This window comes from Aquila chrysaetos, chromosome 25, assembly GCF_900496995.4.
Source record: "Aquila chrysaetos chrysaetos chromosome 25, bAquChr1.4, whole genome shotgun sequence".
NCBI classification, from domain to species: Eukaryota; Metazoa; Chordata; class Aves; order Accipitriformes; family Accipitridae; genus Aquila; species Aquila chrysaetos.
In genome coordinates this window covers 1,115,279-1,140,889 of record NC_044028.1, presented here as the reverse complement: position 1 = coordinate 1,140,889, position 25,611 = coordinate 1,115,279, and the positions used below count along the sequence as shown (strand labels likewise).

General features: G+C 58.2%; 1 protein-coding gene across 2 annotated transcripts in view; it reads left to right on the top strand.

Moving 5' to 3' along the window:
- Window positions 1–15,277, top strand: part of CACNG3 (calcium voltage-gated channel auxiliary subunit gamma 3) — a 33,062-nt gene extending 17,785 nt beyond the window's left edge. Inside the window, exons 2-5 of one of the 2 annotated variants that reach the window (XM_030002300.2) lie at window positions 10,130–10,213; window positions 12,307–12,447; window positions 13,796–14,042; window positions 14,166–15,277. In XM_030002300.2, the coding sequence (XP_029858160.1) occupies window positions 10,130–10,213; window positions 12,307–12,447; window positions 13,796–14,042; window positions 14,166–14,307 (614 nt within the window). In that variant the 3' untranslated portion in view covers window positions 14,308–15,277. Of the gene's footprint in view, window positions 1–10,129; window positions 10,214–12,306; window positions 12,448–13,795 lie in introns of both variants that reach the window. The other variant, XM_030002298.2, reaches the window with a different exon arrangement.
- Window positions 15,278–25,611: the final 10,334 nt, after the last annotated feature.

The window sequence follows — 25,611 nt, the reverse complement described above, 5'->3', positions numbered from 1 at the left end:
CCAAGTGAATCTAAAATGTTCATTAAATAAAGGAGCGTGGGATCCTGCCCTGACTGCATCTGCGCAGAGGGAGGTCCTGGTGCCTCGGGCACGGGGATGCTCGGCCAGGGCTCCCGCTCCTGCCCCGTCTCTTACCATCAATGTCTGTGAGCAGGCAAACAAACAAAAGGTTATTATTTTTTTAATTACTAGAATTGTATTAATTGAAATGGATAAACTCAATCAGTAAAGCTCATTAATTTCTAGCACATGGCTTATTTACGCTGATTCTGGCTGCTCCAGTGCTCATTTCTCTATCATAGGAACGTCAATTACCTTTTAAAATAAAAATCAATGTTTAATCACTGTTAAAGATAAAACATGAAACGGTTTCCTTAGACATGCTGATGAGCGCTCTCCTCCCCAGCCTGATGCGAGGGCTCCCGGCATCGGCAGCCGGCTGCCCGTTGCCATCGGCGTGCCACGGAGGGGACGGCAGCGTTGGCTGCCCTGCAGGGAAGGGGCCACCCAGGGCCCCCGCGCTGGCCGCAGCCCCCTGCGCCTCCTGACCCCATCCCGGCCGGCGGGAAAGCCCGGCATCTTCCTGGGAGCCGGGTTTGCGGCGGGGCGTTTCCCTGCCATGAGCTCCACCGATGTGGAAGGATGGAGGGAGGAAGGAAACCCAGGGGAGTGCGGGGGGGAGACCCTGGAAGGCAGCTCCAGTGCATTGCCTGATTACTTTTATAATGAGAAAAACAAAGCTAAACCCTTGAAGCAGAATGCTAGAAATTACCCATCATTTTCAAACTTTTTTTCCTCCTCTATTATTCAGAATTGTTTTGCTTTTCTGAACTGCCTTGTGTAGGTTGCAACAACCCCACAGATTCCAGAATGGGAGATGATGAGTCACTGTCAAAATGTAGATTATTTTTTTTTTCTTTTTTTCCTTTTAGCAATGCTGAGGGAGTAAAGTCTCTGTGACACACGCCGATCGCCGGCACCTCGCAGGCTAAAACTGGCAGAAGCTCCCAGTCCACCCATGGGTGTGAGTGCCTGGGCTGTGCCCACGACCGCCCTGACGTGTCCCCCGCGGGGATGCCCGTCACGGGCAGCGCGGAGCTGGGTGCTGCTCCCCAAACCCTCCCGAGCTGTCAGGGATGTGCGGGGCAGGGGGGCTCAGTTCTTGCGCTGCTGTGCATCTGTGTTCAAACGTGTGTTTGAGCTGGCCTCGGCGTCCAGCCGGCACCGCAGAGCCCACCTCTGCCGCCTCCTCGCTGTTGCGCTCCTTTCATTTGACTTGGGTTTTTTCCACTGGTTTTTTTTTTTTTACAACAGGAAAAAAATCCTTCAGAAAAGGCATATCTGTGTAGGTGACTCTGCTCAGACACAAACCACCACCGCAGAGAGGGGGAGAGAGTGTGAAGTAGAGATGGAGCCAGATTACACTGGTACCCTAGTGGGAAGCTGGTGTGGGGCTGCTGGGGAGATGGGGATGTGCTGGGGGGAGGACTTGGTCCTGGGAAGGAAGATTTGTCCTGCTGGCAGGCGGTGGGGAGCCCAGCATCCATCCCAGCAAGGACAGAGCTGCTGGCTAGAGAGAGTAACATGGAGCAGGGGTCTTTTTTTAAACCAACACACAGATTTTGCCTTAATTTAGTGAAGCTTAAGCAGACAGATGCATTTGTAAAGTGGTGACAGTTTATGGTCTGAGTAATCACAAATCCAATTTGATGGCGAGGGCCGGTCGCTCACCTGGCTTCCCGAGGTTTCCCTGACTTTGGGAGGAGAGCAGACCCCTTCCCAAGGCTGCTGCGTTGGGCAGCATCCTTGGCTCGAGCAGCTCTTCCAGCTGGGTTGCTCCGAGCTGTGGGTCTGGGGTGTCCGTAGCTGTGCCACCAGCCTTCCCTGACGCTTTTCTAAGCTGCTTGTGTTGTCTTTGAAACCGGGCTGTATCAAAGACTTTGCGATGTGGGAGGCGAGCAAGATGCTGGGGGGTGGCTGGAACTCCAGCAGCCCTTCCCAGGGACACGGGACAGAGCTGCTGCTCGGTGCCAGCGCTCCCGTGCCGGCTGAGCCGAGCCCTGCGTGGTGGCCAAGGGTCTGCGGGCGATGGCTGGGTCTAACGTGGTCCTGAAACCCTGGAGCTTTGCAATCTCACACGGGGGACCTTGTGCAAAGAGCCTCAGGATCCCTTGCAGAGCGTGAAGCTGGGGAAGGGAGGGAGTAAAGATGAATTTCTTTCCATCTCTCCAAGCATCTGGGAGGTGGGTGGGAGGTAAAAAAAGATGAGCCCTGAAGTTTTAATTCCTCGGAGATATTTAGGTATCTTGCTCTTGTTACTCAAGGGAGAGCAGAGCCTGAGCGTCTCTGAGGATGTGCTGCAGGCTCGTACCCCAGCACTCGACAGCTCAGCTTGGACCTCTGATTCTCCAACAAATCTTAATTTTCAGATAACTTAAACCATAATGACGCCACCACTTCCTTCAAACAGATTTGGTGTGACAAGGTATCTTTAGGAAGGCCGTTACTGTGAACCACAACTTAGGAGATAGCTCACTTGAACTTATCGGGAGGTGTGGAGAGCCGAGGGCTGAAATGTGACCTTGCCCCAGGACTTCTCCTGGCTGAGCCAACCAACACAAGGGGAGAGGGGAATTTTGTTCCCATTTAAGAACAGTGATAGCTCATCTTCTCAAGCCTGAGTCTTAGTTTGCACACTGAGCAGTAACAACCAGAATAGTCCCTGCAAAACTGTTCCACTGGATGAAAAGTAATGAGATTTTAAAACCATAACTAGAGCTCTTTAGTCTTGTGGCTCTTCAGGTTAGGATCGATATTCTTAGCCATATTTCCACCATCACGAGACTTGCGCTTCCCCCGCACCCCCCCCCCCCCCCCCCCCCCCTCCCTGGGGAAAAGGGCTTTGAGAGGAAAAAGACCTAAGATCAAATCAATTAATTGCCTTTGCATTCTCCAGTAAATGCAGTGCAGAGAGTACGTACATTGAAATACGAATGGACTAAAGCAACAGTGACAAAATCCTGTTGGAACAAAATGTTACCCTGTGTAAGGCAGCCCTCGTCCGGGGGAGAAGGGGTGACTCGCAGGAGGCAGGCGTTAGTCACGTTATTTAACGTGCAGCTTGGGGATACTCTGATCTGGTGGGGATGAGAGGGATCGAAGAATCACGCGGAGCGCGGGATGTAAAACAGCCCTGCGGGAGGGGAAGGGAAAGGATGCCTTTACAAAACCACTGAATGCAAAATGTGTTATATGAGTTCATCTCTTCCAAATTAAATCTGATGTTACCTAAAAAGCAGGGCTCGCTGCAGCCAGCCTGGAGCTGTTGGGCAGGGACACCCTGCAGGCGCTGCACGGCCGACAGTCCCATTGGCGTGTACAGTGCTTACACATGGAAAATGCCCTGGAAGATTTGCCAACTGGAGAGGGCTTCCCTGCGGTGCCTGGGGACACTTGGGGTGCCCCTGGAGTAAAGCGGGACCATTAAATCGAGGCCTTGAACTGAAGCTCACCGAGACTGGTGCAGAGCGCGGATGGATGCTGCTCTGCTGCTGGCCAAGGGTTTGTGGCAGCTGTGAAGGACGAGGAGAGATATGGCACCTAACTGATGGCACCTAACTGACAGCAGAGCTGGGGGGTTGCTCACGCTGACCCTGCCAAGGCAGGGTGCCCCCGGCACCCCCCAAGGCAGGAGGGCCAGGGAGAGGCTTCCTGCAGGGCTCGGGTGGCTCAGCTCCTGGCTGATTTTAATCCAGCCTGGCCACGGAGTGCAGTGCCGCGCCGCACAGCCGAGCGTTTGAAGGACAGGCTTGTCCTGGCCGGCCCCGCACCACCGTGAGTGCCTCGGCAGCGGAGGGAGGGCATGGCCGATCCCCAGCGCTCCCGCTTCCCGCCTGCTCGCTTGGTCTCACCCAGGCACTTATGCCTGTTGATGTTATCGCTCTCTTGGCTGACTTATCAGACTTCAACGTACCGGCCCTCGGGGGCCGTGCCTCCCCTCCCTGGGCACGGCGGCAGCGTGTCCCACTGCCGGGGGGTCTGCGCTGCCTTGCGGCTGCCCCCGGAGCTCCCTGCTCCTGGGGCTGGCAGCTGTGTCGGCCACGGGAGAGCACCAAAGCAGCGGTGGGTTGTGCAGCCGCGGTCACCGCTCTGGGGCAGAGGGGAAGAAAGCAAAACGGGAGGGCCGCGTAACGTGACAAAGGATTATCTCGCAGGCTTTGCGGCCGGCAGTTGTCCAGCTGCTTCAAGCCGTTGTTTGCGCGGCTCCTTGCCGGTGCCTGTTGGCCGAGCGCTGTCCTTGCCGGTTCATGCATCGGGGGGACCCCAGAGCGTGTGCTCGCGTGGGGAGGCTGAGCTCGCCGACAGCCATGCCCGCTGGATGCGCTCCACATGTTCTCGAGTAGGACCTGCTGGAGCAGGGGCCGGCCAGGTCTGGTTCCTTGGTGCAGAAAGAGGCGAAAGAGAGAAGCTGTCCCGTGCTGGGGTGGGGAGGGGAGGCAGCGCCGGCTGACCAGGGCTCCCCGGCACAGCCCCAATTCCCAGCCAGGAGGCTCCGGAGCCGGGCTGCGCAGCCACCGTGAGCAGAGCTGCCTGCTGCCGCGTCGGGCTCTGGGCATGGAAGTGCAGTAATAAGCTAAGTTGGCCAATCAGGATTCACACTGCCGGGGAGAGAAAATTACCCAGATCTACCACAGAGACAGCTGAGCGGGGAATGAATAACCACAGCAGCACGCTGCCTTTGCTGGTGCTCTCCTGGCCAGCAGATGAATTAAACCAAGGTGGTGTGACTCATGCGCGCAGCGCAGAGTCGCGTCGCAGGCATGGGTATCAGCTGGGGAAATTACTCGCGAGCAGTCTGGGGTGTGCCAAAACCAGCAGCCCCCAGCAGCCCGGCTTGCTCCTGGCTGGCGGGAGCTCTCCCCTTCCTCCTGCGAAGGGAGAGGAGCCCGACCACCGGCACCAAAGGGAACAGTGACTGCGGGGGGAGGCAGCGGCACCCCAACCATCCCATCCACGCAGCACGAGCCGCGCTGGGAGCCGTGCCCAGCCCAAGGGCTCGCAGATGGATGCCGGCAAGGGGCACGGTGCCGCCCGGGCGAGGCGTTAGCAGGGCCTGAGGCTGTGAGTGCCTGGAGCAAGCGCCTGAGCCTGTACCCGAGTCAGGACAGTGTCCCGGTGAGTCCCGTGCTGGCCAGTCCTCCCCAGCTGATTTCTGCGTGCGGCCGGCCCCGGTGCCCGGCAGGGCTCGAGCCCCGGGAGCGGGGGGCATCTTGTGCCTGTGCTTTTGCAGCCACAGCCTCGGTTCTGGCAGGGGTTCAGAGACAGCCGGGAGCAGACAATCCGGCATTGCCTCTGCCTCGCATCCTTGCTAAGAAAACGTGGGCAGAGGAAGGAGGCTCCGGAGTTTGAGGACTCGGACAAAACCGGCTTCCTTTCTGCCTGTGATGCCGTAACGCTGCCTTTACTGGGGCCCAGCTATAAAGCCAGGAGAGGAAAGCTCGGAGTCGCATCTGCCGTCACCGGGGGACGGGGAGCCGGTGGCTCGGGGTGTGCCGCGTGGGGTGTGAGTGGGAGCACCCCGGCTGCTGGGGGGGACGAGCCCCCCGCCAGGGCCAGGAGCGGCCGCCCCATCCTTCCCGGGAGCCCTTTCCAGCCGCCCCTCCCTGGGACAGAGCTCCATCCCCAGGGAGCGTTTTGGGGGTCGGGGCAGGCTTTTGGGGATTTAAGCCTTGTTGTGGTATTTGTTTGGAGGCTGGGAAGTTGTGTGTCAGGTGACTCAGCGGTTGCCATGGCGACGAGCATCGGTTAATGAACAGAGGGAGTAAAGGAGCCAAAATAAATGTCAGAGCGTGAAATAGATGCGGTGGAGCCGGGCGGCGCGGGCGGGCGGCGGGGCTGCCCCCTCCCCGCCCGGCGGGCCGGCGGTGCTGCCCTGCCTGTCCCCGGCCGGGCCGGGGCTCCCTTTGCCTTGGCGGGGACGGATTTTTGCTAAACCACCTGCGAGGAGCGTGGCAAGCCCCGGCCCTGCCGCCTCGAAACGCGCAGCCCCCGGCCCCGCCGGGGCACGCACGGGTTGTCCTCGTCCCCTGGCGCTGGGCGGCTGGAGCCCCGCTGCCTGCAGGGACCCGGTGCCCTGCGCCCGTCGGAGCAATCTGCAAATATTAGCGATGCCGCCGTGCTTTCCCGCTCCCGCCGCCCGGCCGTGGCTGCTCGGCACTTCCCTCTGCCATGGGCAGCGGGAGGGGGGTGATGGTGGGTCCTGCAGCAGCAACGCTGAGCAAAGGCTCTGCCCTTGCCCTGAGAAAGTCACTTCATTTTTATTTTTTTATTTTTTTGCGTCCCATTTCTGTTGCAAAGGAGGTGTTTGGGTGGGACAGGCAGGGCTGAGGGAAGGAGAGAGGTTACGGATCCCCGTGGGGCAGAGCAGATGCAGCGCAGCTGTGTGCGGTCCTGGCGGCTGCGGCAGGATGGGTGGATGGGTGGATGGATGGGTGGGTGGGTGGATGGATGGATGGATGGATGAGTGTCGTGCCCCGGCCCTGCCAGCCCGCAGGCAGCGGGGCAGGGGGTGTTTGCATCTGAACAGGGCATCCCCTGCGCTTGCAGGTGCCTCCTGCTCCAAGGTTTGCCCTCTTCTCTCACGGTCACAGATTTACCTTAGACATCGTATATACCAGAAGCAAGGCCCCTGGGGGTCCTGGCTCGTCCAGCTGCTGCTCAGGGCAGGGGGGTGCTGGCCCTGTGTTTCAGTGGGGGCTCAGTGCCACAAGGAGCCTCTGAGAACTTGAAAGAGATCGAGCCCAAGAAAATTAGTATTCTCACTTGCACGCTGTGCTGATGGGCTGACTCACTCTCTAAACTCCTTTCCCACATGGCACCAAGGGAAAGTTTCCTCCCGCTAATCAGATGATGAACACCGGCCCCACGACCCTACCCGGGAGGTTGCTGCAGAGGGAGATGTTCCTGCGCTGTCACGGTGCCTCTGGAGAAGCTCTCGCAAAGTCCTGCACGCTGCGTGGGTGTCCCTTGCTGACAGCAGCTTTGCAGCCGTTAAAAGTCGGAGAGGGCAGGTCTGTCCCACCCGAGCGGGTCGGGGCTTCGGGGCTGCGAGGCAGAGCGAGGACCGAGGTGTTTAGAGACCAGCTGGAAACAGAAACCTCGGTGCTGTCCTGGGAGTGACAGCCCCGCACTGGGTGAGACTGGAGACGGGTCCGGGGGGGACCAGGCACGTCCAGGCACATGCCAGCTCTGGGTGTCCTTCTGGGTCCGTCGTGGGGGTGTTTTGGGGTGCTGCGGGTTGGCACGGTCCCACTCTGGCAGCACGTCCCCGATGGCTGGAGAGCAAAGGGACAAATGTGGGGGGTGGCTCTGGGGGGGGGGGGGCAGATCCTTGCTGGCAGGTATGGGGAGAAGGTTGGAGAAGGTGGGTGGAAACCTGAAAGCTGAGAGGAGGAGGAGGATGGGTGCTGTGCCGTGCAGCTGCCGTCCTCACCATGCCCAGTGCCTCCCCAGCCCCCTTCGTGGTGCCTGTTTTCAGCTCCCCTTCGCCTGCAGTTCCCAAAGCACGGGAGCAGGCGGTTCTCCCTTGGATGCCGTGTCTCCTGCTTGGATGACAGCTTGCCACCTCCAGAGCTTCATTTCCAGGCTTTAATTGATGCCTGTCACGATGCTCAGCTCCCCCAAGCCCGTAGCCGGAGCGCAGGCTGACAGCGTGCGGCCGTGCAGGACACCGTGCGGGTTGGCTTCTCTTGCCTGGAGCCCTGTCCCCTGGTGGCATGTCCTTTGTGGTCCCATGGGAGAGGGGACAGAGCCAGCACAACCTGACCATGTGCTGCAGCCCTGCCCCTTGCCACTCCAGAGAAGTCACGCTCTGTGCCTCAGTTTCCCTATTTATAGCATCAAGGGCAGCATTTGTTGGCACCGCAGAGGAAGCATCATGCATACTCTTGCATTAGCGTTTTCTGCTTGCTTTGGAGAAGACGGGTCTGTGAATCCTGCAGACAGAAGCGGCTGCTGCTGCCCTGGGCCCTGAGGAGCCGTGTTCCTGTCCAGCACCGTGGCACGGCCCGAGCTCTGAGCCGTCCCCCAGCAGATATCGAGTGCGGCTCCCGGTGTCTTGGTGGGCTGCCACAAGGAGCAAACTCACAGCGTCCACAGGAGATGACGGGCTGCATCCATCACAACAAATCCATAAGCACAACTGGGCATAGCCAAGATATTTTTATTATTTTTTAATGCCTTTAATTTCTCTGTGCCCGTCCATCAGTGGCACGTGGACCAGGCTGGTGGATGGTTGAGCGGAAGAGGCAAGAACCTGTTCACAGCCAGCCCCTGCCTCAGGCTGTCCCATAAACACGTCTGAACCATAAGGCTCTCCCCCGCCGTGGACACGGCTGCGCTGCCCCGTTCTCGCCCCACATCCGCATCTTGCAGCATGTAACTGAGTCCCCAGTACATCACGTGCCCGAGCCTGACTCGTCCTTGGCTTTTTCCTCTCATGGCACAATTGCACGGCTTCAGCACAGGAGAGAGATGAGCCCGAAAGCACAGCGAGGAGAAAGCCAAAGCAAACAGGCAGCCGTTTAAAGGCGAAATGCGTTTGTTTTGCTTCAGAGGCAGGAGGAAAAAAAAAGCCACAGAAAAAGAGCCTTTTTTTTCCCCAAATGCTAAGTGGGAGGCCAGCAGATGCCAGAGCATCTGCCTCTTTCCCCAGGCCTTCCAGGCAGCGTTGCCGGTGCCCACCGCGGTGGGGCTGCTCTCGCCCCCACTCCCGAGTCGTGCCATGGGGACCCACGAGCAGGAGGGGGAAGGCGGCACGCGTGGAGCGGCCGGGGTCTCCTGGCGGGACCGTGCCGTGGGGCGGGTGGCCCTGCTGCCCGTGTCCAGCTCAGGTGCGATGCCCGCCTGCGGCACTGGGTGCTTATCCACGGTCGTGCGTGGGTGCGCACGCGTGTGCGCTGTGGGGACGTGCGAAAGCAGGCTGGAAATGGGGTACGGACGGGTCGTCTGGGCGACTCTGCCTCCTCTGGCCTCTGCCCCAGCTGCCGGTGTCCCCGGCACGAAGTGGGTCTGAGAAGTGGCAGGAAAGGGTAAGCAGCCTGCAGACTTTTTGTAGTCATTTAAATGAACTCATCTGTGCCTCCAAAAAAATCACGTCTTGGAAGTTAAGCTGCAGCCCAGATGTTACTTTAGCAAATGTGCTGAGGCTCCTCGTCTGTGCGGCAGCCTGTGCCCTGCATTTGTAGGTCAGCAGTAAATCAAAGCTGCTCTTTCGTACAGCCGAGGGGCTGGGGCAGAGCAGCCAAACTGGGAGGACTGGGCCGGTCTCTTGGTGCTGCAGAGTCCCAGGGTGGGGGCTCTGCTCAAGCAGCCACACTGACCCCGGTGCTGTTGTCATCTCCAGCAGGAATTTGATGTGAAAGCAGATGAACCCGACATCCCAGAAGGAGCCCTGGGCTGCAGCCGTGGAGCACTTTCCCCAGGGCATCTGAATAAGGTGTTGCTCGGACCTGGAGGCCGGGAGGTTTATTTACAGCTGCATCGATTCTCTGTCAAAACCGATGAGGGTTTTGCCTGGGTGGGTGGGTGCTGAGAGCCAGCAAGTGCCTGCCCTGCTTCGCCTCCCATTCACTGGGGAAAACAGGCCAGGCGAGCCTTGCCATGTCCACGGGTGCACCCACGGAGGGAGGGAAGGCTCAGCAGAGGCAGTGCCGTGCTGAGCACCGCTGAGCTCCTGGCAGCACCGCACAGCACCGCACAGCCGGAGAGGGGAGCGGGGGCTGCGCTGCGGAGAGTCTCTGCCCACAGCTGCCGTGGGGCTGCGGGGGGAGCAGAGCAGCTTGGGCATCTCCTCCCAGCTCAGCAGCGATGTGAATGACAGGACTTAGTTTGAGATATAAATGTGCAGCCCCACCGGAGGGGACGGGCAGCGCTCGGAGGGTGCAGGAGCAGCCAGGGACCAAACTGTCCCTGGGGGCTGAGGGCAGCGTTTGGGGTCGCTGACAGCCCCATGCCGAGCCGTGCCCGAGCGGCTCCTGGGCTGCTGCCGTGCCGGCCCCGTGCAGCACATCCAGCAGCGCTCCTGCCCGCGCAGAGGGGTTTGAGGGTTTCTTGGCTTGTGTCTTCCCAGGAACCTTCCGAGGAGTGTGCAAGAAAATCGACCACTTCCCTGAGGATGCGGATTACGAGCAAGACACGGCCGAGTATCTCCTCCGTGAGTCTGCTTTCCCGTAGCGTGACGGAGCCACGGGCGCTCCATGGGGATCCCCTCACCCCACGCTGCGCTGGCACCCCCCTCCCCATCCCCCAGAGCCTCACCAGCAGGTCCTTCCCCCCCACTGGCAGGAGGCCGATGGGTCGCAGCCCCCCAGGCTCCCTGCACAGCAGCGGTGACCCTCCGGGTTACCTGAGCTTGGCCACGTCACACCGCAGTAGCGGTGTTAACGGCACATTTCTCTGGCAGTCGCTGTCCCCGCGGCCGGTCCCAGCGGCTGCTGCGCAGCCTGAGCTTGTCGGGGTGCAAGGGCCGCCGGGGACCGGGACCCCGCAGGTCCTTGGTGCAGCACCGCGGGGGTGCCGTGTTCGTGCTGGTCTCCCTGTTCCCCGAGTCTCTGCAGCCAGGCTGGATTTGCTGGCGCTCGCCGGGAGAGCACGACGAGCATCTGCCGTGCGCCCTGCCAGCAGCAGCCGAGTGCAGGGAGACGGAGTGAAAATAGAGCTGGCGGCTCTCCTGGGAAAAATGGAGCCTCGGGGCAGAACCCGCGGGTTTTTACGTGGGGGGACCTGCCCCTGGGACAAGGCTGACCCTGCAGAGAAGAGGCACCGTCCCCTGAGTGCTGGGCAGACACGTGCACGAGCGAGCGCTGGGACACCGAGGTGCGGGTTGACCGAGGCTGGACGCAAACGACGCGCGCCCTGAGATGCAAAGCAACACGGACGTGCGCCGCCCGGCACGTCGGCAAGCACGCACGTGTGTGACAGACTGCAAGTCTGCACGGCAAAAGGTTCATTTGAACGGCTAAATTTCCAAACAAGTAAGAAGATAAGGCAGTAGGGGCACATGGCAGCCTGGGAGGCGTTGGCATCTCTGGGCACTCTCTGAGCCGCTGGGGCTGGGAAGAATCCCCGAGGACAAAGTGACCCCCAGCACCCATCGCCCTCTGCTCAGCCCCGACCCCCAGGCCGGCAGCGGCTCCTGCCTGATGCAGCTGCTGCTCATCCAGATGTTGCTCTGAGCTCCCCATTTTCTAACTCTGCAGGGAGCCATCAGCTCTGCTCACCCGTCTAAGAGGGGAACGCGTTTAATGGAATTGGTTTGCAATTTTAGTAGATTAGCGTTTAAGTTCTCCCACCCCCTCCCACATTTAAAATAAGAAGTCTATTTTAAAGCCCCCAGAATGGCATTTTAATGGGGCTTCTCTGTATTTCTGTGCTTTTAATAAAGGCCCTAATAGAGGAATGAGAGCCCAAACCAAGGCACAGTGTATTTTCGGTGCAGCAGGTAGTCATTTGCTGCACTAATTACTCTCTACTGCCATTTTGGAAGCTGAACTTCTGATAGGCCACGTAGAAAAGACCCTTCTTTGTGTAGCGCTTGGTCAATGACTCCTGAGCATGCAGAGGCAGGTGCTGCCAGAGCTAATCCCCTTGGGATTAGCCCAGCACTGGGGTCACGGCATCACACGTGGTGGGCTCGGGGTCTTGGGCTTTTTGTTCATTTCGATAACGTTCTTCCCTTACATCAGAAAATGACTTTTTGTTGAACTTGGGGTGCATTAGTTTGTAAATTCTTTACTTTCAAAGCAGCTGTGATAATTTGGGGACCCAAGGGACAGGTTCCCGACCCCTGTGGTTGGCAGTACTGTTCCTTGCCAGCGTGGTGAGAGCAATCCCAGATTCCAGAGTCACGTCCACAGCCAAAACCCGTGGGTGGTGTGCTTGGTAATGGGATGGTAAATTGCTAGTACTGACTGTGTGGCAAGACTGGAAGAAATAGCCTAGGAAGCAAAAAAAAAAAAAAGAAATTCAGGGTTTAAGCTGTTTTTGTGATGGATGGGAGGCCTGAATTGCAGGGTTTGCAGGGCTGACGCTGGGCTCCAGAGCAAGCTCGGAGCAGAGCAGCTCGGGGAGAAGCAGAGGATGCATAGCGGGGACCAGTGCTGGGTCTCCCCTGTCCCTCATGGCAGCAACCAAGTGTGGCGTTGCAACAATTCTTTCTGGGCGCTGGCGTTGGTGTGGGAGATGCCAGCAGTCCCCGCCGCAGGAGCGATGCTGGGGACCGACCCTGCCTCGCTCCCTGTCCCGCAGGTGCAGTGAGAGCATCCAGCATCTTCCCCATCCTCAGCGTGGGTCTGCTGTTCTTCGGAGGCCTGTGCGTGGCAGCCAGCGAGTTCTACAAGAGCAAACACAACGTCATCCTCAGCGCCGGCATCTTCTTCGTCTCTGCAGGTAGGAGCTGCCCGGCGGGGTCTGGAGCGGGACGGCTCTCCTGGTGTAGAAGTGTGGGAGGACATGGGGGAGCTGGAGATGGGTTGTGGGTCCTTCTGGGCCGTCAGATTCTGGAGTTCATGAGTTGTCCCATCCTGGTGGAAAACTCCTCGTGGCAGGGAAGAAAACAGCAGAGGTTTCTGACAAGTGGCCACTGTGCTAGACAGCACTTCAAGCATCCACCCTGCTCTGCTCCAAGCAGTCTCCCTGCAGGGGCTGCAGCCCAGGAGGGGCTCCTGGAGCAAAGCTGCCCCACTGGGGGAGCACCCGGCCCCAGGGCAGGTTTTGGGGGGCTCTGCCCTCCATCATGGCCGAGCAGCAGGTCGTGGGACCAGACGAGGGCAGGCACTGTGCTGGCAGCAGCCGGGACTGGGCAGCAGGCAGAGGGCCTGCTGCAGTCCTATGAGGAAAATCACTCTCTCTTGAGAGGCCGTTCCTTCTGGATTACTCATTTCTCTGTGCACTGTTCCCCAACGCTTCCACTGATTATCGTATGACAATGTCTTTGTCTCAAGGAACTGCTTTATTTTGTGTTTTTCTTCTCCCCACAAAGAGACAAATTACTCTCCCTCCTTTGGCTGGCAGGAGCTGCTGATGCAGATGAGAAAACAACAGAAAGAACATAATCGATTCATTAAGTAAATCCAGGAATACATCAGCTGCTCCCCAGCCCTGCGGCACAGCCCCGTGGCGCTGCCGGCAGTGTAAAAACTGCCCGGATCCCAAATAAAGCCTCTGGGCTCCAACAGAACTGAAAAGAGATGGAGCCATTCCTGCTTCCCTGCGCTCCCATGGCCACGGCGAGCCAGGGCTCGTGCCGGAGGGATCCCCTCCATGCCCTATGTGTTGGCTCTGCTCCGGCCACAGCCCCGGTGCGCAGCACCATCCGGGCTCCTGCGGTCCATTGCTCAGCGAGCAGCTCTGCAAAGCAAAACCAGCTCTTGAAACGTCCCTTTTCTAAGCAAAATAGTGGTTGTTCCTCCTGCCCCTCCAATATAGGTGAATATATTTGTATACTGGGTGTATGTGAATATATGTGTATACTGGGGATGGCAGCGGAGGTCTGTGACAGGGTTTGGCCCTGGTGTGCTGGCAAAGGGGCTGGTGCCCCATGGAGCACGGGGGTGCAGCCATGGCCCCCAGCACCCTGCCTGCCTGCCGAGCACCCCGTGGGTCGTCATGGGCAAGAGAAGGGCCAGGCTCCTCCAGCCTGAGCCCCTCCGCTGCCGGAGGGGATCGGGGTGCTACTGTCCCCCGTCCCTCTCCTGCCGCTCAAGCGAGCACCTCTCCCTCTCGTCCTCCCCTGAAGGTCTCAGCAACATCATCGGGGTGATCGTCTACATCTCGGCCAACGCGGGGGACCCGGGGCAGAGCGACTCCAAGAAGAGCTACTCCTACGGGTGGTCCTTCTACTTCGGAGCCCTGTCCTTCATCATCGCCGAGATGGTGGGGGTGATCGCTGTGCACATGTACATCGAGAAGCACCGCCAGATCCGCGCCAAGTCCCACTCGGAGCTGCTGAAGAAGTCGGCCTTCACCCGCCTCCCCCCCTACAGGTACCGCTTCCGCCGGCGGTCCAGCTCCCGCTCCACCGAGCCCCGGTCCCGGGACATGTCACCCGTCAGCAAGGGGTTCAGCACCATCCCCTCCACCGACATCTCCATGTTCACCCTCTCCAGGGATCCCTCCAAGGTCACCATGGGGACGCTGCTCAACTCGGAGCGGGACCACGGTTTTTTACAGGTCCATAACTCCATCCCCAAAGAGTTCAAGGAGTCTTTGCACAACAACCCGGCCAACAGACGAACCACGCCGGTCTGAGGCGGGCAGGGGCGTTTTGTCAGGCTGCATGACATCATCCTCGTGACGGTGTAACCCGTGAAATCCCGTTTTTAAGGACAAACCCAGATGGCTCCCCGTGCCCCTACCCGCGGGGCTGTTTTTTCACTCCCGAAATGCCACTGGCCGGGCCAGGCCACTGCGCCCACGGTGGGAGCGGGACCCCCGCGTCCCTCCCTCCCCGGCGGGGAGGGGACGGGGGCTGCGCCGTGACCCTGGCCGTGGTGCCCCTGCGGACTGAGCGGGGCTTCCATCACCACCCGGGACAGTGGCTTCCCGAGGTCTCCATCGTTAATGTTGATCATAATCGCAGTGTTACCTTAGCTGTTTGTCCCATGGAAATGCTGGCGATAGCCCTGTCTGTGAGAATCCTTAATCTGGTAGTTACGTTTAAGCGAAATTGCCTGGAAGTCCGGAGTTTGAAGCACTGAGTCGGTGCCATAGCGAGTGCTCGTGTTACGAAACCCCTTTCCCTGTTGTGATGGATGGAGTGCTCGGGCTGGGTTTCTCTATGGCGTTTCGTGCATGCATTAAATAGCTTGGAATTCAATTTTGTCATGTCAGGTTGGAAGAAACATCCTTTTGCAATTTTCTGTGGTCTTGAAAGGGCTTCTTTCTTTCCTTCTTTCTTTCCTTTTTTCTTCCTTTGGTGCATTCAGGCCATGAAAGGACTCAGGAGCAGAATTCCTCCAATGACTGGTAGCAATTAGCCAGCATTTAATTAACCTCTAATGTTGCAAGAAAATGAATTAATTCCCTAAAATTAATAAACACGCAGTCACAAGTTACTGTCTGGCACAACAAGGAGGCAACGCTTGACCTGGTGGTACTGAAGGAGAAGCTGGGTTGATGGCTGGGCTGCCGGCCGCGGGCTGCGTGCGGATGGTGTATGATTCTATAATGGCTGGGAGATCGATGAGAAAAATAACAATAAAATTGTCCATTTTGGCGAGCAAGTTACTTGGCTGAATAGGTTGCGCTGACCCTGCTGCGGGCAGCTGGAAAACGGTGCGCTGCGTCTTACGGGTGTTTCGCGGCAGCCTCGACCTCTCCCACGGCTGCGTGGGGTGCCCGGGGTTGGGGCTCCCTGGCTGCAGGGGGTCGGGGAAGCACCCCCAGCCCCTGCTCCGCTCTCCTGCCCTTTGCGGTGCTGGGGGGGCTCGGCCGGGCAGCGGGGTGCACGGGGTGCCGCGGTGCATGGGGCGCGGGGTGCACGGGGTGCTGCGGGTTGGGGGTGAGGCGTGTGTGCATGTGCAGCCCCCCCCCGAGCCCAGGCACGGCCAGGGGAAGTGCTGCCGGAGAGCGGCTCAGAAAGCCATTTTCCCCAAAAGGTGCTGTGGTGGGGTGACGTCCCCTCTCCAGGGGCAGCCGGGCATCCCAGGGCAGTCACGGCGAGACCCCCTCTCCCAGGGAAATGCCGAGTTCGGAGCCAACTCCAAGACCTCCTCGGGGAGCATCTCTCCCGGCCGCGCTCGCTCGGCAGCGTTTTCCTGCTGGGTGTCAGCGCGGCCATCCCCTCCGAGCTGCTTGGCAGGGGGTGACGGCTGCCGGCGCGGGGTGACGGCCAGGGGACGGCGGGCTGGCAGCGGGAGGTCAGTCTTTAAATGCCAAGGTGAACGCGTGCAGCCGGAGGTTTGGCTTTAAACGCTGAGCTGCCTTCTCTCACCAGAGCAGAGCTCGTCTAAACGGAGGCGGTTTCGAAGCAGCTGGTCTTACAATTCGATGTGTCACTTAATTGAAATCTTATTTAACCTTCTGACAAAAGTGATGGATTCCCACGGAGGCCCTGGGGGGGGGCTCATTAGGCAGCCGCAGGTAATCTGGGGCCAGCAGAGCTCTCATTTACTCATGCTCTCTGCAGAAGGGAAACATCTGGTGCCTGGTGTGCGTTTCTTTGAGCAGCCTTGCCCTGGGTCTCCTTCCCAAAGCCAGAGCGTGGCCAGTCATGGGGCATGTCCTAATGCTTCCTAGGAATAACGGGCAGGTCGCTGTGGGAAACCCGGCACGGGAAGTGTGCTGGACCGAAATCCCTTCCGGAGCCCCTCAAACAGCCCCAGCAAGGGCTGTCTGCCCCTCGGCACGTCCCGGCTGCACGGGGCTGCAGACTCTGTGCAGGTTCTTCATCTCTCTTACCGTTTATTTGCTACTATTGCAGAGGGGGTTTGTGTGAGAAGACAGATTCAGATGATAATTAGGCCTCTTAATTGCCATAGTTGCTGGTTGCATGTATTAAAAATAGTGGAGGAAGTGTAGCACTCCGATCTTAGGGAAATATTTAAAAACAAAGTAGTGAAAGGACTGGCAGTGTAAAATATGGAATAAGCTGCATTTTAACTTACCTGGTGTGTGGCCATTGGTCTGGCCAGGGCTCCTGCCCAGCTCCCTCCCGCAGCCTCTGGGGTCTGGGGGCTTGCCCTGCAAAAACAGCATCTGAGCAAATGCAGGGTTTGCTTTATTAATGTTATTAACGCACCCCAGAGCTCTGACTGTCCTGGGCAAAGATCTGAAATTAAATCCCTACCGATAATTAATCCGGCAATCTTGCTAGGGAGGTCTGTGTGCTCAGCCAGAGCCCCCCAGCCCTGCAGCTCTGCTGGAGGGGAGCGGGGGGAGCCTGGCCTGGGACTGACGGTTCCCAACCAGGCAAGGGGAAGGAGGGATGCTCGGAGGGGAAACTCCGATGGGCTGAGTGCCGGGATCAGTGCACGCGGAGCAGCGCTTTTAAGCAGCTCATTAGAGACTCTGATCATGAAAGCCACACCAAGACCTTCATTTACTGTCCCGTGCCGGCGGTGTTAGCCGCAGCAGTGCCGGCCCCAGGAGGGGTTGTGTGCCGCGGGCGGGAGCCTTGCTCCGGCTGCTCCGACACCGCGCTGACCAGCCCCTGCCCAGAGCCCGGCTGCCATGGCGGTGTAACAGCCCTGCCCGGCTGCAGAGGCATCACCAACCTCTAGATTCTATACTCACGCACGCTTGTGGCTTAAAGGAAAGATGTATTTTTTTTTCAGAATCAAATCTCCAGAAAGTGGGCTCCGGCTGAGTCACTGACTGCTGCAGGTAAGGAACCCTGTTGGTCTCTATCGGGCAAAGCAAAGCATGTGAACAGGGTACCTTTCTTAATTAAAACCAAACCCCACAACAGCAAAGCCCCGGCCGTGCAGGAGGCCCCTTTCTCGGTGGTGGGCTTTGCCCTGGAGCTGCGTGGTGCCCGGCGCGTTTGAGCCCTCCTCGGCAGGACGGGCGGCTGTCCCCATCCCTGGGGCAGGGCTGGCTCCTGACATCAGGGTGCGGGAGTTGCCGGGAAGATGCCTGACCAGCTTCAGACAAATTAACTCCTGTGGCGTAGCAAGTGTTGATAATATAACTGAAAGCGTTATCATTACCAGTACTGCCGTCATTATATATTCATTGCCTTTCTGGCAGCAAATCAGAGCAGCTGATTTGTCAGGCGCTTGGGATGCTGCTGTGCCGCATCCTGTGTACACGTGGGACCCTCAGTGCCTTCGGGTATCGTTAAAGCCACATTCGGGGCAATTTGTCGTGCCAGTGTTTTTCTTGCGGGCCAGTGAGGCAGGAGATCGGTTGGGAAAAGATTTTGCTTCATTTCAGAGAGAGGATTGATTTTCTGAAGTTAACCAAGTTATCCCCTGAGTAATTGAAAAGAAGCAGGAGGTGCCCCAGGATGTGTGCTGGCTGTCACCTTCCCCTGTGCCGTGCTGGGTGCCACGAGTCAGACAGCAAACTCTGCTCTAACTTGAGGCTAAATTTATGACCTGAAGCTGTTTGTTTCTCAGGCAGCGTAACTCCAGCCACTGCTTCTTCTAGTGCCTTTGCCCTTTGGTTCCAACCTCTGCGACTCGTCTCGGTCCCGCAGCTGGCTCGCTGCGGAGCTGGCGGCGTAAAGCACCTCGGGAGTGGTTAGATGAGCGGGGAGAAGAGCCCTAGAGCTGCTGCACCGGTGGTGCCTTTGGTGTTGGGCTACCTGTACAGCACCCGTGTGAGGAGCTCCTGAACAGAGCTGTTCAGCTATGGGGGCTGTAAATCATCCCTTTCAATGAAGCCAGCTCTCTGCATGAGGAAGGGGGTGTTGGTGGCGATGGCAGGAGATGTCCCCACCAGCTGCCTGGCAAGAGGTGGCCACCAGCCGGGTCGTGCTGCGACCACCGCGCGGGACAGATGGCCAGCTCTCACCTGGGCATCCCCAGTGCCCTGCGGGGAGGAAAAAGGCTTCTCGGACCCCGGAGCACAGGGGGAAGGAGGTGCTGGGGGTGTTCAGAGCAAAGGGGACAGGACGGGGACCTGGCTGGGGAGCAGAGCGGCACGGCTGTGCCCTGCCGCACCACCCTCCTCCTCTGGAAATGAGTCCTTGCAGCGGGAGGGCTGACGGGCAGAAGAGGGATGTGGCTGTCACCGGGGGACGCCGTCCCCATCCCAACGCAGCAGCCGGAGCAAGGGGAGCTGCGAAGCGCGGCACCGCCTGTGCCGCGTCTCTCTCAGCCTCAGGAGCTCCTGCAGGGACCAGACCGCGGTGCTCCCTGCGCCCAGGGCATCAGCAGAAGTCTTCCTTCCCCCGGCTCAGAGCGGGCACAAGGACCTCATCGCTTGTGGGCTATGGCAGGCCGGGGCACGTGGAGCAGGAGTGCTGCAGAGTAAAGGGCAGCGAAATTATCGCACACGGAGAGAACCGAGCGACCAGGCAGCACACAGCCGGGACCGCGGCGCTCGTCGTCAAATTGTTCCACGACGGCACACGGCCGAGCCGGGCAAAGTGTCAAACTCCGGCTGGGGAGAGGGGAGGGAGCAGCAGCGGGGCACCGTCAGCCGGGGGCTGGCAGCTCTGCAGCCCCCGGGCAGCTGCCGCTGTAGAACTGCCTGAGCACCCTCGTGTCGCAGTGCCAGGATCGGTCTGCAGCCTCCCCGGGCGAAGCGGGGCCATTTGTTTATGAAGGGAGAGCGGGCGGCCGGTGATTGAAGGTGTTTACTGCCACGTGTAATATCTTTCCTTCATGCCGATGTCTTTTCCCTGGAAGAGAAAATCAATACCCAGGCTAAATCTGGAGGCTTCAGTATTTTTCAGAGAAGTGCAAATCAATATGGATTTCTTAACAAGTTTAATTTCAATACCTGAAAGTGCACATTCTGCCTATTTCCTGACCTTTCCAATCCTTCAGGGAGGAAGATTAAAAAGATTTGTTCAAATTCAACGAATTGAATCAGCAAATGCCCCATTACCTTGTTTTCTTTCCGCCAGACCTTGATAAACAGTACGATAGCCCATCGTCATCGCATGGCTCACGGCACCTTGCCCAGCGCCGTTCCTGACACCAGCCGTGCCATCCTGTGCCAACCCGCAAGCGAGGGTGAGCCGGGGTGCGGATCCCTACGCCAATGCCCATAGCCGCCTCCACCGCGGGCACGGCAGCCCAGGGCGGTGATGAAGGGGCTGGGTGTCATGTGCAGATGCACCCGCTCCCCCTTCTCCGAGTCCCAACAGACCCACATCACACAAACAAACCCAGTCCTACACTTGCCTCTGAGCAGCCTGATTTAAGGGTGCTGCAGTGCTCTATATTTATCCTACAATGACTTTGTGCAGTTTTAGATGATCGTGTGATCACTGTAAATAGTGCAAAATGAGCACAAGCTTGTAGGCTCGTCTGGCCGGAGCAAAAGACTTTGGGTAATTTAGTCATTGCCCTTGGAATGATCCCACTGGATGGACAAAACAAAGACCATCTATCCCGTTGCAGTACTACAGCAAACATGTCTGCTAAGGTCAGTGTTTCAATGTCAGATAGAATAGTGGCTGTCGCCACGGGTTACTCGCAGCTCACCGTGGGTAAAACAGGACTCTGCATCGCAGGGGACGCGTGGCTGGGTGCTGGGTGCAGCCCTGCGGGTGCAGAGGGACCCACTGCTGCAGGGGGACCCGGTTATAGCAAGGGGAACTGGAGATGGCTTTCCAGTCATTGCTGGGGCTTTCATTTGCTGGTCATCATGGGCTTACGTTCCTGTTTACCTCTCAAGGGAGGTTTTTAGTTGCTGTATTGGTGCTGTAATAGATAGAAACCTAACGGCAAACCGCCTGCTGTCAGCCTGCAGAAGCCGGCACTCACACAAAGAGCCGCGGAGGGGAGATGTCAGCTGGGTTGTGTCTGCAGCAGATAGCTTTTCTTTCCACCCTTTTTTCCCAAGTCCAAATCTACATCAGGATAAACCTACAGACTTCACCACGGTTTGCTGCAAGGGAAGCTCCCTTGGTCCGTGTTCCTGCAGAGCAGCCACCTCTTTGGCTGTTCATTTCTCGACATTGTCCATTGCCCTTTCTTGCTTTGATTTGTTGTGGGTTTTTTTACCGTTTGCAATAGCTCATGAAAACCTAGGTAAGTCCAAGCAGTTTATATCACATGTTTATTATTTACTTGATGGACAGTAATGGCTTCTGCGGTGCCATTACTGTATGTCATCTAAATCCAAATGCTGAGATGCTTTAAAGGACGGCCTTTCTTTCGGGGGCTGGAATAGCTTCTCTGGCATCGTTATCATCCACTGTGAGTGCCTGTGCACGCATAGATCTTTGGCTGACCACAGCCACTAAACCCAGCTCTTAAAAGTTCCCCAGAAAATTTTCAACAAATTTCACCTGCTTGCACAGTAAAGTCTCTTTGCTAATAAACTCTTGTTCCTCTGTCATTAACCTCCCTCTAGTAACTAGAGGAGAAAAGCCTCCTTGACCCACCTGAGTTTGTGTTAGAGAAGGTGGTTGTGAGCCGGGGGTGTTTTGGGACGGTGGGGGGCGGGTGCTGTGTGCCTGCAGCTGCATCTCTGGAGCTGCCCCGGAGCTGGGGGAACCCCCCTCGGCACTTCTCGATGGGTACCCTGGGAACGCCATGGGAAAGAAAGAGTGATGCAGGTAAGTACAATTAGGAATTAATTATTGCTGGTTCTCATTGCCTGTCCCTGGGTGAGCTGGCAGCCCCCAGTGCTGGAGGAGGGCAGCTGACGGTGGTTGTAGACCCGCAAGCCCTCAGCTACGGCAAAGCCTCACACGGGGCCGAGGTCTCGCGGCGGAGCTCTCGCTGCGCTCTGTGCTACATCCCTTGTGCAGGTTGTTTGTGGTCCTGGGGGCTTCCAGGAGGCTGAGTCTTTCAGGAAACAGCCCCAAATAAAGCATCAGCCCCTGTGGCTATTGCACGCTGCTGAGCGGCCCGCGGTCACCAGTGCTGCTGCAGGAACCCCCTCAGGGTCCAGTGAGCATGGGTGTGCGCTTCCAGAGGGGAAAAACGGTCCAGCCATGTGTCAGCTGGTGTCTGTCAGTGGGAACCTGCCAAACCCCATCTTGCCCTGCCGGGAGCCCGGCACAGGCGATGCTGCAAAGCAGCGACAAAGCACAGGGGTTACTGGCGTTGGTGTCCCTGGTGACAAGTCCCCAGACAGCATCAGAGGGAGCAGATTTACGGGACCATTTGTACGTGCCACTTCTCTGAGGTGCCACCTTGCACTGATGCCAGCTGAGATTTTTTTTTAAGTCAAGCATCGTCTTCCCTTTTTCTTGATAAGCTGGTTTCTGTCACTGTCAAAAGGAGCCTGCAAAGGATATAAATTATTCCAGGCTTGCTCTCACCCTGCCTGGTGCAGGACAAGGCTGACAACAAATAGTGCTGGGATTGCACAAACCATTCTCCCTTTCTGTCTTTTTGGGGGTTTGTCGTAACAATTTTTGGATGGTCTCTGTCGGTTCAGCAGCCTCCCGGCACCCAGCTTGGTGGCGTCCAGGGGCATCGGCCTGCAGCACCCACGGACTGAGCCATAGGTGCAAGGAAGGACAGGAATTTGCATTGTATATAGTACAGGTGATCTGATTTGCAAAGCTTGTGTCTAAAGGAACAGAGGATCAAATTTACCAGTAACTGAAGTGAGCGGAAGACTCTGTGTCCTCGCTCGCATGAACCTCCTCCCTAAGGCCAACCGGCTGCACCTTTCTGCTCTCTTTTCATCCATTTGCAGTGGGTTTGGGCTCTCCTATTAAGCAACTTTCTTTCCATCCTCTTTGGTTTCCTTAGTTACTCTCGTTCCTTCCAGCCTCATTAGCATTCACACCACTGTCACAGCATTGGCTGTCTCCTGCGCCATCAGAGACTCGGGCGGTGCCAGCAGCGGTGAGCGGCAGAGCCGGACCCCCCCAGGGGTGGCTGCGGCCAGCCCGGCACGTCCCCTCGCCTGGAGACCAACCTGCCGAGATGCCGAGGCGCGAGCGTTCACGTCCCCGTCTGCCTTGTTGCAAAACGACCCATGGGATGTAACGTCCCCCAAAAGCCTGGGGATCTGGAGGGCTTTTGCCCAGCCTGCCACTGGTGTTTTTAGGAGCGCTGCACCAGCACCTGCTTTGCAAAGCCTCTGCCTCCGTGGGTTTGTGCTTCTCCCCCGCGCAAGAGCCCTCAGCAGTGCTCGGCGGTGGCCGGGACGTGCACACATGGCTCTGCCCTGGCTTGGCTTTTCTGCCTGGGCAGACGCACCGTTTCGGTGCTTAGCAAATGGTGCTGCTGCTTTCTGCGTATTCCCTCCAGCAAAGCTCGTCCCCGCGGGCGGGCAGGGCTGGGTGCTGCCCCCGGGAGCACGGGACCCTCCAGTGCCAGGGGCTGCGCGGCACCGTCACCCTTGTATTGCGCTGTTGGCTCCAGCAACCGGCCTGCAACCGGGAGCTAATTAATGGGTTTCTGGATCTCTGGCCTGCGATGGCAAATCGGGGGGGGGAATGCAGTTCTCCTGGGAGCTGAGAAGCTGTTTGGAAGGGGAGGAGAAGAGGGAGCAGCCGTGGGAGCCTCTGGCTCCCCAGCCGTGGGGCAGGCACAGGCGCGGGACGGGAGCAGCGAGGGCAGGACAAGCCCAGGGTGCCCAGGCGGTCGCCCAGCCGGGCGGTGATGGGACGTGGCTCTCGGCCGGGGTGCGGGGACTGAGCCGTGTAATTCGGAGTCGGGGAGGTGAGCAGCCCAGGGCCACAGCTGCGGCGGGAGATGACAAGGGGCCATCTCGTGCGATGGCCGATGCCTGCGCTGGCACCGTCGGCTGCTACGGGAAAAGGTGGTGGTGGCCGCTGCTCAGTGGCAAAACATCAAGCAGGAGAGTTAGCGGCAGGTTGGGACGCGGTGCCAAGTCCAGCGCTTGGCCAGGGTGGGCAGGGCCAGCGTGGGAACGTCACTGGTGCTACAACACCCTGCAAGGACGGCAGATCTTGTGTCTGGAGACTGCGGGTGATGCTGCAGGGACAGGCTCTGCTGGCCTGGGAGAGCAGGACGGGGGGGACCGCCGGAGGCACGCTGGGGACAGGGGTGGTGAAGCAGGAGCCTGCCATGCTCGGGGGAGGACTTGGCTCCTGCCTGCCCCGACCCTTCAGGCGCCGAGTTCAAGTCTGCGGTGCCGCGCTCTCTTTGGAGAACTAAAGTTTCAGCTCCTTTAATAACCTGTAGGTCCACTGGAAAACTGCAATGAGTAGCATTAAGAAGCAACTTGGTAAGTTTATTTTGATGAAATACAATAATTATCATGCTTAGCAGCTGTTGCTATTTAAAATAAGAAAAAACGGGGCTTGCATCGAAAATGTTTTGTAAACCATGTGCACCAACAATCTGTTCCAATGAAACCAGCCATTATGGAAACGGTATAATAGCAGGAGCTCATTATGGAAAGTTAAATTGCAAATCATATTTTGTTTCAAATGAGCTAGATGAATGCATAATTTGCCTCAAAGAAATAGTTTTGTAGTTCTGATCCTCCTGCCAAGAGCTGAAGCTCTCGGGCTGCAGCTGCTGGAGCGGCCTGATTGTCCATTTCAAACTACAGGAAGTTTTGGTTTCAAAGGAAGATTTGAAGAGAGAAAGGGGAAAAAAAAAAAAAGGCAAAGGAAAAAAAGGCAACACGCCGCCACCGCCTTCTGAGCAGAGCAGTTGGGAGCGCTCAGTGTGTTTCCGACGCGAGATCCCAGCGCCTGCGGGGCTGTGCAGGTTGGGTTTAAAGCAAAACAAGCCGGTAAAGGACACGTGCGGACGGAGCGAGGCGAGGGGCTGGCTGTGCCGGAGCTGAACCCAGCACTAACTGGCAGAGCTATGCCCGCATCCAGGCGGGGGCTCGGGCAGGATGAAACCTCCCTGTCAGCTGCTCTAAGGGGCTGCATGCTGTGTCTGGGGAGGGCGCAGCACGTGCTCCTGTAATGCGGCTGATGCAGCGGAGGCAGCCGAGAGCAACCGCTGGCTGCGGTGGGAGCCGGCGCTGCATCCCAGAGCACCATCTTGCAGGCGGGGTGTCCGGGGCTGGCATCGGGGGGTTCACCCTGCGCTCCCTCCCATGGCACAGCGCTGAGGTGGCCCCTCGCGGGTCCGCACGCCCTGAGCGCTGCCGGGGTGTCACCGGAGAAGCCGCACCGACATCTCACAGAGGAGAAACCCCGCGTCACCGTGGGACCTGCTGCAGGATCACGGCTGCCTGGATGGCAGAAACTGGCAGCTTGTGTTCGCTCAGTGCTTGCAGGGCTCTAATGCGTGGCGGGTTGTAAGGCGAAGCCGTGGAGGCTGGGATATCTGATTCCAGAGCCTCCCAGACGTCCGACGAGAGCTGCCCGAGCGCCCGGTGCCGCAGCAGCAGCCACCAGCACCTCGCGGAGCAGCTGCCGGGTGGGCTCCCCGCTCCAAGACCCTCCTGTGTGTTGGCAAAGGGGTAATTGCTGCAGGATGCTCCCTTCGGAGGAGCAGAGCCCTTTCTACACCGGAGCTCGCAGCACCAACTTCCAACCTAAAAATATTCCTCTTCCATATCAAGGGCACAGTTTATAAACGTGAAAGTGGTTATTATCCTTTAATCGCTGGCTCTGTCCCAGTGACTCCTAGCAATCCCTGCCTAGTTAGTAGGCTTGCAATAAACGCCATCGGAGCTCTGTATTTAGGGTCACCCTTTTTTGCCAATTAAAAACAATAGTAAATACTCCAATGAGACTTTAAAGCCTCTCCTACTCCTTGCCAAGTCCCAGGGAGGGTGGTGAGTACCTGTGGCACATTCCCTAAGGGAGCACAGTGCTTCAGTGGCTGCCCGGAGTGCCAGTGCTGCACTGCTGAGCGTGTAAATGCTGCACGTCCCTCTGCACGCGTCGGCAGCCTGCAGGGACGGAGCAATCCCGCGGGCTCCAGCTGCAGTTACTCGTTAACAGCACGGAGGAACAGATAAAACAGCTGAGAAGAGCCTCCCCAGGAGCCCAGTTCTGTGTGATGGGGATGTCCCCTGCATATCGATGTAAAC